Source organism: Sceloporus undulatus, chromosome 1 (genome assembly GCF_019175285.1).
Source record: "Sceloporus undulatus isolate JIND9_A2432 ecotype Alabama chromosome 1, SceUnd_v1.1, whole genome shotgun sequence".
Lineage (NCBI taxonomy): Eukaryota > Metazoa > Chordata > Lepidosauria > Squamata > Phrynosomatidae > Sceloporus > Sceloporus undulatus.
In genome coordinates, this window is record NC_056522.1 from 160,800,265 (window position 1) to 160,813,452 (window position 13,188).

General features: G+C 39.4%; 1 protein-coding gene across 1 annotated transcript in view; it reads left to right on the forward strand.

The window, feature by feature from the left end:
• Positions 1 to 10,830, forward strand: part of CCNYL1 (cyclin Y like 1) — a 39,025-nt gene extending 28,195 nt beyond the window's left edge. The window contains exons 8-10 of the mRNA XM_042473216.1: positions 592 to 758; positions 7,470 to 7,632; positions 9,127 to 10,830. Of these exons, the coding sequence (XP_042329150.1) occupies positions 592 to 758; positions 7,470 to 7,632; positions 9,127 to 9,243 (447 nt within the window). The 3' untranslated portion in view covers positions 9,244 to 10,830. The remainder of the gene's footprint in view (positions 1 to 591; positions 759 to 7,469; positions 7,633 to 9,126) is intronic.
• Positions 10,831 to 13,188: the final 2,358 nt, after the last annotated feature.

Here is a 13,188-nt window from a genome sequence, read left to right on the forward strand (position 1 = left end):
GGAGGAGGATGATTGAGATGCTTTTCAATTAATGGACTTAATTGAAAGTGTAGAAAATCTAAAGATAAATGGATCCCAGTGTTAAACTTGCACAGCTAAAATTTACTCTTTACGTTTTGTTACAAAAGTCCCATTTATCTCAGTGGGACAATGTATTACATCCTAGGTAGAGACACCTTGCGTTTCTGTAGAACAAGCATCCATATTCTGTTGAGGAGTTCAGTGGAGCTTGAATTTGAAATGAATGTCTCATTCCCTGTTTCTTTCTTTCTCTCTCGCACACATTCTCATTCTCTCTCTCTCTCTCTCTCTCTCTCTCTCTCTCTCTCTCTCTCACACACACACACACACGAAGTTAGGAGACTCACTAATAAAGTTTGCATTAACGGCTTGGTTATATTAAGTAGTGTTTAGTTCAGTTTGCAACACCCAGTCTTCAAAGATCATGTTCAGTCTGTTTCAAAACAAAAATATTTCTGATGGCTATAGAAAAATTATACTGAACAATATTTGATGGAAGTATCCTCTCTGCGTTATTTAGATAAAATGTGAGTTATGGAGATCTGAAAGCAGGCTCTTTTGTCTCCTCAGGTTTACTTGGAAAGACTTTTAACCTATGCAGAGATTGACATCTGCCCAAGTAACTGGAAGAGAATAGTTTTAGGTGCTATACTGCTAGCTTCCAAGGTATGGGATGATCAGGCTGTGTGGAATGTGGATTACTGCCAAATACTGAAGGATATTACAGTTGAAGACATGTAAGTTTCACCTTTTGGTTAAATATGTTCCTCTGTGTCTTACCTGGATTGTATTTGGAAAAAAATCTTTAGTCTCTGTTGTATATTTAATACAATAAAATCTGTTGTTTTCCATTGATATCTCTTGTCCTCTGAAATCATCCTTTTTAATCCTTGTAACTAATGTTGTGCATTCTTTTTTGCTCATACATATACTCTGGGTGACCTTGGGCAAGTCACTTGATCTCAGCTTCAGGGGAAGGCAATGGCAAACCTCTTCTCAACAAATCTTGCAACCCCCCCCCCAAAAAAAAACCTCATGAGATGTTTGCCTTGGGGTTGACATAAGGTGGAAACAAACTTGAAGGCGCACAACAACAGCAACAGTACTTCAGCTGTGAATTTATGCAATGGCCTGCTGGACAAGATCCATCAAATTACCAATCTAGAGAGCTTCAAAAAAGCCATTAAGATTGATCTCTTCCAGCAGGCCTTCCTGGAATAAAATACTCGGCCACGAGTAAGACTTCCCTATTTATGGAACTCTGCCCATGGTTATTGTTTGGATTTTAAAATGTTGGTTTTAGTTTTATACTGTTAAATCTTGTTTTAAGGGGGGTGTACTATGTATATATGGATATATTTTAGTCTGTTGTACGCCGCTTTGATTGCTTGGCAAAAAGCGGGATAAAAATAAAATGTTTACTTATTTTATTAAAAGAAGTATGGATGAGAGCCAATGGTAGTCAGTTTCAGCAGTGGATGTTAAAATTACTGGCATGTATACCAGATCTTCAGCCCTGTGTACTTATCTAGTAAACAACAAACTAGTGGAGCTTGTTGCCCCCTTGCATTCATTCATAAATGTCATACAAATTAAGAAAGCTGTTGTATGTTTGGTTTTTGCCAGTCCCCTTGGCCTTTTCTATGGTAACCTCTTGATAATGTTTTATAAATGTTTTTAGAAGCTCTAAGGTATCCCCAGAACTTCATAAACCCACCTCTGCCTCTTTTGGGAAGATTTCCTTAGCTTCCCAATCTCTACCTTTCTCCCTTCTTTCCGCACCTCAGTCTTGTCTTTAAGAGAGAGTTTGATCCAAACTGGAAGTGAGTTTTGTTTTTAAACACCTGTGGAGGGCAGTAGAGAAAATAACAATCATAGCTTTTATTCATTTTAGTTTAACAGAACTCTTGTTTAAGTATTAAGCCAAAAAAAAGGAAGAATTCAGTTTCCTGATTGTCAACAATCCTAACAGTATAAAATTGCAGTGACCACCTTTATAAATAAATAAATGCAACATGGGGTGGTTGCAGATTTTCATGCAAGCAGGGGTCTCTCATAGCTATGCCCCCTTTACCTATCCACTCCCTTGCTTCTGTTAAAGAAGGTTGGGGGGAAAGGAACTGTGGGCTGAACATGGTCACCACATTTGGAGAATGTAGGACAAAAATCACCACAAATTGATAAATCTAAAATAGAATCCATACAGAATTATAACATTTCCAGAAAATTTTAGGCCATGGGGAAGACATTTTTGGGGGGAAACTTTTGGGAAAAATTGAAAAAAGTGGAATATTAGTACCTTTGCAGATTTAATTTAATTAATTGCAGAGGAATTTAAAATGCATTTTATGAGTGATTTAACAGAAATTTATTATATTTGATATATTAAAAGTACAGTTTGTTCAGAAAATATTTACCAATTTTTAAATTTCAATTTTGAACTATAAGAAATACATGCCAGATGGGGGGAGAAATGCCTTGTGAATCATAAGGAATCTCTTTGCTTTTGCCAGTTTATAAGGTGCAAGAAAAACAAAACAAAATTAATAAAAACAACAGAAAGCATCGACATGGACAAAGAAAACTATTTTGTCTCCTATAGTCCTCCATAGCACCATGCAGACATACAGCATTTATTTCTATAAAAAGAACAGAGAAAAGGAAAGCAAGACCAGGAATGCAGTGGTGTGGGATATTATCCATAGTCTCCCTTAAAAACTACCTTATCTTTATTTGTCATCCTTAAAAGAAAAGATGATTTGATCCATTTTTAAGCCTTTGGGGAAAAATATGGGGGGAAGGAACTTCACTGTTCCTTCTTTTTCCATTCCCCCAAGCCTTCGTGTCTCTATACTCCATCCAGAAACAAAAATCCAGTTAAAAAAAAACACCCAAAGAAGGTTGTTTTGTTTTTGTTTTGTTTTTTGCTGGTTTGGGGCAAAAAACCTTAGCCCCCCAAGCATTTATAGTTGTTGTGTCTTGCATAAGATTGAGGAGTAAAATTTCAGTTTCTCTGAATGGAAGCTTTTTCACTTAGGGCTGGGGAGGGGAGGGCACACATCTCAGTAGTCCAGATCCAAGATGTTGGAAGCCAGCTCTGACCTGTAGGCTAGTGGCTTCTGTCTCTGCTTTAGAGGATGTGTTTAGAAAGATAGCTCTTAATTGTGGCAAGCTTTTCAGTGAAGAAGGGGAAGGAATACTATAGGTAAGGGTTTCTCAACCAAGGTTCTTGGAGTTTTGCAACACGTCACCAAGGGCTCCAGTGGAGATCAGCTAGGCTCAGGGGAGGAAGTGGCTGGAATGAAGAGGAATGTGGAGACTCTCCCTTAGTGAGGTCAGTGCCTTGGCATGTGGAGGAAATGGAAGCAGTAAAGATGTGGAGAAGGGCAGTGACTTGGGCCTTAGCAACTTGTTATTGCTGGTGCACAGCAGTGGCTATGATGATGGAGGCGATGACTGCTGCCTCTGACAGCCTGTGGGGTGTGAGATAATACGAGAGCAGTCTGGGACCTTGGACCTCAGCTCAACTGGGATGAAGGGAGAACAGCCATGCAGTAAGCTCTGAGACAAAGGGAATGATGTGGTGGCAGCATCACCACTAACAATAAGTCCTAGGCTGCTCCCTTCTTGCATCACAGCCAATGGGCAGGGGGAGCAACAGCCACCTTCATCACAACCATACGTAAGGAGTGAGGTGCTTCCCATCGTCATGCCTTTGCCAGTTCCACGTCCTCCATCCACCAGGGCCCCATGTTGCTGAGGAATGAATCTCCACTTTTTTTTCCTTATCTATTCTACTTTGTTCACTCAGCCAGACTGAGCCTAGAACTGAGTGAAAATATAGTGGACATGCTGCAGGCTGAAGTCACCCTACAAGAGACCACATCTTCATGGTTCCTAAAGAGTATAATTTCATTTCTGAGTGCAGTTCAGAAGGCTGGCGTTTGCCTTTTAAGCCCGTAACATATCTGATGCCTCATAGTATTTGTAGGACTATTTGCTCCCTTATGAACAACTTGTGACTATAGAAGCACTCCTAAGTTTGTTCCCACAGAAGTGAGATGAAAGACTATGGAGACAGGATTTTTAGAGTGGTGGCATCTTAGGTTATGGAATGCTTGCCCTGGGAGGGTTTAACAACTGTCAAGAGCATGGACAGAAATCATCTTATTTCAGTTGAAGATGAATGTGTGCTTATCTCAATTCAAACAAGAATTCAGTATTTGTGCAGCAGAAAACAAGTGTAGTTTTCACATTAAAGAGGTAAATTTCATTCTTTATTTTTTTAGTTTCAAAAATAACACTTTTTATGCATATATAGATCTGCAAAAGACATCAAGAAACCAAACTGTATATATAATAATAATGTAACTGCCAGACCTATATTTGAGCATGATCATGTCACTCAGGAAGAAAATGTTTTTATAGTATTGTATAAAATTGTGTCTAAGGCTATGTTTTTTCCTATTGCTTTGACTTATGTTTTTAGTAGTTTTATTCTTCAACATTGTCCACACATTTTCATGTTTTAAATATCATTAATTAAAATTAATTTACAACCTGTATTTAAATTAAATTTACAGGACTTACTTTAGAAAAATTAAATCCCATTTTAGCTTAAGCGAGTTATTTAATACAAATATACGACGTTTGCCTTACGAATCTTTAAACTGTGTGAAAGGAAAGGAAGAGACTGATTTCAAGAAAGTTAAGCTAAGCTTAACTCGCAATTTTCTAATGAGAGGTTGTTTTAAAAGTCATTTTAGTTCTAAATAAAGTGGAGAGGGGAGTAAAACTTTTACTTTTTGGATAAGGTTTTTTAAAAGTCAAGTAAGAAATTTAGAAAAGGAAAAAGTGAAGTTTCCTCTATCTACAGTACCGACTCAAATTAGAGTTTATATCCTTTGAGGATAGTGGGAAGTACACAAAAGGAATAGGCCAATATGTTGACCAAAATAAACAGGTCCACACACACACACAAAACCATTCTCTATTTAAAAGGGCAGTGACAGTTATTAGTGAATTGTTGTATCTTGAATTTAAAATTATTTCAAGGGTTCTTCCAATGCAAAAGGGTTTGAGAGTGTTTTAGGAAAGCAGGATGGAATGTGAAATTTGGATTTTGTTTAGCAAAGGATCTGATTTGTAGTTTGTAGAGGGGAGAGGAATCATTACCTGTCCAGCAGAAAAATGCATCCAGTTCTCTTTACATTGCACTTCTATTCTGTGACAAGAAATCTGAACCAAGAGGAAACCGTAACACTTGATTTACTAAACCTTTTGCTGTATAAAATACCTGTCTTTAATGAAATGCCAAAAAATAGAGAAGAACTCTTAACCGTACAGATTACAGTGAATATAAAAGAGGGGAACATACTGTTCATTCTTGGGCTACGTGTCATAGTAAATAAGGCAACGGAAATACATGGAGCCTTTTTGCTTTTCCAAGGCTTTAAACCCCTATTAATAGACTTGTTAATCTGGCAACGTATTGTATTTTTATACAATTAAAATGTATTAGCAAGGTCTACACAAAAAGAGGTAAATGAGTGCATGATCAGCTGATCATCAAAACATTATCTGATTTGCATTTCTATAAGCTTTATGGCCATATGAGCAGGAAATTAATTCTGGCAGTGGTTTTAATGGAACTCCAATCCATCCTGTAGGGGGGAAACACACAAAGCTTCTATTTTCATTGAGACTAGCTGGCTAGATGATGGATTCTTTTTGTTTTCAGGCTCTGCAACTGAACTGTCTTACTTGGTTTTTTTAAAAGGAACGGTTTGCTGCCCCTTCCCTTATCCAGAAAACTTGACGTAGACTCCTAGTAGGCAATTGTGCAGCTGCTATTTCTAGGGATAAAGCTGTGTTGTCTATGGGATCGATGGCATGGCTTTTGCTTTGCCTGGAATAAATTGGGGAAAATCTTAAAATCTGCTTGAAATTGCACAGTGTGAATACGCAGTCCAGCTTACAGTTTGCATCAAATGTAGACTGGATAGGTAGGCAGTAATGATATGGAATGGCAACGGCAACTGTTCTCACTAGGATGTGTGCCAGCCTCAGTTTCTGCCTCTTCCTTTCCTGTTCTTAGTGCTCCTTAACACACACACACACACACAGATCCTTCTTTCCCTGCTGAGCCTTTTACTCCTAGGACATCTACAGGCCTATTTCATTAGACTAAAAATCAGAGTGGTCCCTTTTTGTGCGATGGCTTGTGTGAGTGAGATATGATTGTTTGGTTGACCTAAAAAGCACATGTAGCTTTTGACATTCATGTTTCTGTTTAACCACACTGTGCCATATTCAAGCAATTAAGCTAATTTGGGCTGGAAATGACTTTAATAGGATATGAGCCAACAGGTCCTAATTTCCCTAATACGTTTTAACTTAAAAGGCAGCATAGTGGAAGACTTCATTTTCTTTTCCCTTCTCTATTTTCAGCTTGGTGGATATTTTTTTGTTTTTGTTTTGAATGCAAATGCTTTTCAACGGATAAAAAAAAATTAAAAATTTAAATAACAAGAAAACCTTGCGCTTTACAAATTAAGTTAAATGAAAATCAAAACAGTGTGTTTGACAGCATTTATTGGGATCTGAGAACTTCAGGGCTGTTTCAGGAGGCTGTCGCTTTCTGGCCCATCTGAAGAATAAAGGCGCTTGTGGGTTTTTCTGGGCACTCTCCTTCCCATTTTGAAGAAGAGCTGGACTGAACATAGGATGGATTTCGGGTAAAATAACAAGGGAAGCTGCTTTAACAGAATTCCTCCTCCTCCTCCTCCTCCTCCCTTGCCCTGCTAATGTATCCTCTCAGAAGTTTCAGGACAGAGGACTCCTTCGCCTACTACCTAATGCAGCATGCTTGCTTATTTATTTATTGCTGGAGATGAATCCATGTTGCCTCAAGAGGCTTTTTACTCCAAGATAATAGCAGCCGCTCTTCAGAGATCCATTTGTTGCCGTGGTGATATGCCTACTTCTTTTGTTGGTCCGGCTGTACTTCAACAAAAACCCCTTCCTGTTATCAACCTGCTGAAAATGTCTGCAAGTTCTTCAGAGCTAATCAACAGCACACACATCATCCTTTTCATCTGATAACTATGGCACAGGGCCTTGCAAGGATGAGAATGGAGGATGAATTGTGTACAGCTGTGCTAATGGAACTCTACACAAGGCGTCCAAGTCAGCCAAGTGTGTGCATGACACAACATAACCTTTTCCTCCCCATGTTGGGGGTCCCACAATTCGAATCGTCTTTTGCTTCTAACATGAACACATTAATTTTGTCCTCTTTTCTTTCTTTCTTTTTTTAAAAATACTTTGGCTGCAACACACACACACTTTTTTTAATCCCCAAAAGGTGTCCGTGAGGTTTGTGTTTGGCTCTTAACAACATTTACGAGGCCCCCGGTTTATTTTCTACTAATGTCTTTTTCTTCCAGGAACGAGATGGAAAGGCACTTCTTGGAGCTGCTGCAGTTCAATATCAATGTTCCTGCCAGTGTTTACGCCAAATACTACTTTGACCTTCGCTCCTTAGCAGATGACAACAACCTGAACTTTCTACTGGAGCCCCTTAGTAAAGAGCGAGCGCAGAAACTGGAGGTAATGGCCTGAGCCTTGTCTGTTGCTGCTAATCACATTAGTGTGGTTCGCAAAGATTTTTGGTTTGGTTTTATTGAAGGATTTCACCTCTTAGTTACAGAAATCCTTCACGTAAGGATTATTGCTTCTAAAGGGCAAAAAAGGATTGTGGAGGAAAGGTTCACAAATAAATCCATGTAGATGTAGACAGATACAACTTTGGACACTGACAGATATTGACTATTCTGTCAGTCTGCATGTTTCTCACATTATCACTAAGGCTGTTAACTCCTGATAGAGTTTAGGAGGGAGACCCTGTGGCTGTTCTTGATAGATCAGTCACTTAATAACTTTGGAAAGGAAAGAAAACCTGGTGTACCTGCCATCACAACCTCCTCCTGATGCCATAGGTCTCAATCATATGGCAGACATGTACATCTTGAAAGAGTTGGTTACACCTTGATGGTGCAAGCCTACACCTGTCTACTGAGAAGTGATTTTCATTGAATTCAGTGAAGGATTTCAGGTAAGTGGGCACAAGAATTGTAGCCTCAGTAGACTGTGTTTATTTTCGTCAGAGGACATCTTAGTTGAAGACTTCAAAGAGGACACAAGGTCAGCCATTTGTGGACAGCTGCTGAGAGTACTTCTGTCTTACTTAATGGTTCTTGACTTTATGCACTCTCTCCCAGCTGCTTCACATATTATAATAGGTTTTAGCATAGGAAGAAATGGATGAACCATCAAGGCTGAAGTGTAGCAGAAGTGCTTTTCCCAGCACTCACGGCAATACACTCGAGAAGGTACACTTTCCTGTTTTAGATATCCAGAGCAATAGGTAAGTCAGTAGGGAGAAAATTAGTAGTTCTATTGAGCTGATGTGGCATCTCACACACCTCGTGTTGGCCATACAGCAAAGCATATTAACATCCAAAATCTACAAAACAGTGATACTTTTATTGGGCCAACCAATTCAATTTTGTCACACTTGGTGTTTCAAGTGAATTTAATATGTTAATCATTATGTATTACCTGGTTAATCATTTTCTACAACCTGGATGTGTTCTTGAAACTATAAAGAAGGATTAATATGGTTCTGAAAGGAATGCCAGGGCAGTGTTTCATGCAAGTATCCAGCTCCCTTGGTCCTTCCCTCTGTGGCTGAATGTCTGCTTGATCTCCTGAAGGTGTGATAAGTGCTTGTGTGTTTAGAAGAGCAATGAACATAGCAAGTAGATCTGAACCTAAAAGTTGGTTTGGATATTAAAACCCATCTAGTCAAGCCACTGGGAACTCAATTTATAAATATCAAGCAAATTAGGTTCTGAGATTTCTGCTGAAAAGGGAGGACCAGAAACTTGTTCTTCTTAATATGGTACAATTTTTTTTTGTAAAACTCATCAGTAAATTTATCAGTAATGCAAAAAGAAAGGCAACTTAACTGATGCTAATCTTAAAAGCTTCCTGGTTCTGATAATCCTGAAAACATACGTTTGGCTTGAATGTGTTTTATAGGCAATCTCCAGACTCTGTGAAGACAAGTACAAAGATTTGTCAAAAGCTGCTATGAGACGATCGTTCAGTGCTGATAACTTAGTTGGCATTCGCCGATGTAATGCAATCCTCTCTTGAGCAAGATGGAAAGCTGCGACATTGTGGCACCAGCATTCCTATGAATGGGAATACCACCTTCACTCCAAGCTCACAAGTCAGCAGTGATGGTGTCTTCCAGCCAGAGGACAGGGTGAGCAAATCAAGCCAAGGAAGCCCAGAGCCAGAGGAGCATAATTCCATGGGGAGCGGGGGGGAAGATGGGACCTTGTCAAATGGGCACACTCCTTTAAAACTCCAGAGATGCAGGAACTGTTTGGAGATATCTTTTGGTTTCCCTTTTCTCCTCACCCACCCACCCCCTCCAATCCACAGAAGTTTGCTTACTGTGTAGGCCTATAGCTGTGAACTATGTGAGTTTTTTTTTAATAATGACTAGTTTTAATTTTAGAATTTGAACATTAACACAAGAATAATCACAATGTTTTCCTCCCTCAGTCAACCAGGTCCTGGCTGCAGTTGCCTTTCAGAGTCAGTGTTCACACAGTGTAAAGCCACTCTGGGAATATTGCTGTAGCCCTGACGAGTGATAGGGTCTTCTCCCACACCACTCCCTCACCACGCATTTACTAATAAGGCTGTTGGTTGGTACACTGGTGTTCAGTTAGAGGCCGAGCTGCTGAGCAGCAAGTGATGTTCACTGTGTAAACACAATCTCCCCATTTTGAGGTTGTCAAGGGACTGGAATTGTTTAATGATAGGAGCAGAAAAATGGCATTTGGTGTTCACTGAGATTAAAACAAGTTGGTCAGGGGCCACTTCTTGTCAGCTATGGTGCTTCTCATGTTCTTGTCCTTCTAGGCAAGGCCTGGGAGAAATGCAGTCAGTCCATCATACACTCTTCTTCTTTTTGCCTGAAGTTCTGAATAGAGCTACATTGAAAGCTTAGTCTGAACAAATACACTGATTTGACGATGAACAGACAATAAGGCTGCTGTGCTGAACTTTTCTACTATAAACAATGGATATGGAGCATGTTTTGCTTTTGTCCTATGCTTCCAAAAAGCTTTAGGTTCACAGTGGGGAAGTCTTTTGATGGTTCTGGACTTGTTGATGAGGGAGGCATGGTAATCTTTAGTTCATATAATTGCCTTTAAAAAGACTTCTTTCCTTAAAAGCTTGGTATTTAATGGCCCTTGCTCTGGAAGTAAACTACTAAAGGTTGGATCTTCCTGTAAAGTTGTTCTTCCAGAGTGGGAATTTAGAATGAATTGATTTTTTTGCTCCTAAAAGCAGGAAGCATTAGTAAACTACCTGGATTACAGACCTTTACGGCTCCAGGTCAAAATATTCAAATCATTTGTATTTCAAAGCATCCAATGTTTGATGTAGCACAGACTCTTGTGCAGTCTCTCTTACAATCTGGTCCCTTTTGTCATATTTAATACCAAGCCCAACCTGCTTCATGAGTGTACACTAGCACTCAGACTGTTATAGTCTCATGCAGTATTTTAATCTACCAGCCCCAGGCAGGCATTCTACAGCGTCTGTGGCTTCAGGTATTGATCACAATTCAATTTTGAAACAAATGCTACATCTTCAGGTGGCTTTCCTTTCTCATGTTTGTATTAAAAGAGAAGCTAATAATAAACTCTATTTTAATTAAGATTGAGAGTCAGTCATTGCTTTCCTTTGTATTTCTCTTTCCCAGGGTGCTTTTTCCAACTGGATTAAAAGTGTAGCATGGACTATGAAATGGCCAGTGTGCAGCAAGCATTGTTTCTATCCACTCTCTTTATATCAGATGGGCATGTATATGTACCTTCAGTAGACATCACTGAAACATCATGCCCTAGTGTCTGCTGGATTCTAGCCTGTTTACTTAATGTTGGTTTACAAAAGCTTACTGACCAAATCTGCAGTTAGAAAACTTTACAGAACAATTTAAAATACTTTGTACAAAGATACTAAGAATGTAGAACAGCCACAGCACAAAATAATAAATCCAGTACAAAAATTTAGCACAAAACTGGATCTACGTATATTTTCACAAGACCTAAAAAGCCTGGACAAACAAAATCATATTCACCTGGCTCCATGGAAACTTGAAACTCACCTCCAGGTTAGGCATTCTACTGAGAGTGCAGGTATCGTCACCAAGAAGCCCCTATACCTGGGCAGCACCTACCTTTCTTTTGAAGGCAGAAAGGGAAGGGTCTCTACAAATTACTGTAGTATTTTCATGCTGGTTCTTAATTTGCTACTGGCCATATATGGATAGTCGGGGGAAAAAGTTAACTCTGTCAGCTAGAAGACTTGTACTTTGGAAGTGTATGTGAACTTAACTTTTTAAAGTCCCATTGAATTTTACCAGGTTTACTTGGAATTAATTTCACAAATCCTTTACTATGTATGGCTATACAATGTGATTCCAGGATCTCTAATGTTTCCCACTTAGCATTTTAATTTTATTATTAATTATTATTGTTATTATACACACCACAACTAGATTTTGTTCATCAGAACATATGAAGGCTTTTCAGGGCTTCTTCAAGATTCAGATAATACATGTGAATGCCTTTGGTGCCAGTGGAAGCATACCATATTCAGTGAACATACAGGGCATTGGACTTCAATGACATCTTCTGCAGAAGGAACTGGTTCAGTGTGTTGGCAAGCAAAACTGAAGTCAGCAAGAAATGGTGGTTGGAGAGAAAGTCACTCCTCCAAAAAATGTTCAGTTCCTTTGGCTCAAGTCCAATTTTTACACCAAAACAGACTGCATAGGGAAACCTGGTGGTGCAGTGATTAAATGCTGACACTGCAACCTCTCACAGTTACAAGGTTGTGAGTTCGATCCTGCAGGGCTCCAGGGTCAAGTCAGCCTTGCATCCTTCCGTAGGTCACTATAAAATGAGTACCCAGCTTGTTGGGGGCTTACACATTGTAAACTGTTTAGGGAGTGCTTTAGTTCACTAATAAGCAGTATAGAAATGTACTTGCTATACAACTGGCTGTGAGGATCTGTGAATTTCATTTTTCAGACGGGTGCTCTTAGGATAGGGTGAGGCTTAAATGTTGCATAACTGAAAATGGAAAAGCACGTATTCAGAAAATATGGGGAATTGTACAGTAGATTAATGTTTACAGCTCTGCCAAGTTCAGCCGTAGTTTTCTAAGTCAGTTAGTAGTCCCTGTGATTATGTGGTCACTGCCCTTTGAAGTATGAGAGAGGTCTCTAGTGGCACACCAGTTATGTGCATGCTAAAATCGGAGAAAACAGTTCACTCCTGCCACATGAAGATATCTATGACAAGGAGCCTAACCTCACCCTTTTGTTCATATATACTTAGCTGGAAATTTAGGAACTGGCCAAAACTGAATAGGTTGCCTACTCACTTGAATGCCCTCTATATTGCCCCTCTATATGGGTTACTTTGTTTTGTCTCCAAGGCAATTATAGATTGAAACCTCTTAAAGTGGGTTTGGCAGATAGACGACATGCCCTTGAGCAATGAAAATGAATGTTAAGAACAACTCTTTGCAGAGTAAGTAGGTATGTGTCACACAAGAGATGGGGAGAGGTGACTGTTCAGAAAAAGTTAGAGGAAGACATGCTTAACACCCATTCTCTGAGTGCTGCTGTTGCTGTTTGTATTGATGTGGTTGCTACTAGAGAGGATGGCCTGTTTCTCAAAGTGGTAGGAACCTGGATTACAAGTCTGCGTCTAAATGGGTACATTTTCTTGATGCATATGGGCACCTTTTTGGTTAGTGACACCTGATGCTGTAAAGCCCAGCTCAGATAGCCTGGCTTGAGGCTATCATCACACATGGCTGGCTATAAAGCTTTGCCCCTCAAACAAAAGAATTGGGGAGAAATCAGCAGCGCACTGCAAAATCAATGACACATGCAATTTTTGTTATGGTAGGATCTATCTTGTGCACATTTACACTTGAATGCACAAGTGCTGAGCATTATCATAAGCTAACCCCTTCCTCCCTTGTATTTTAAGGCACTTCCCG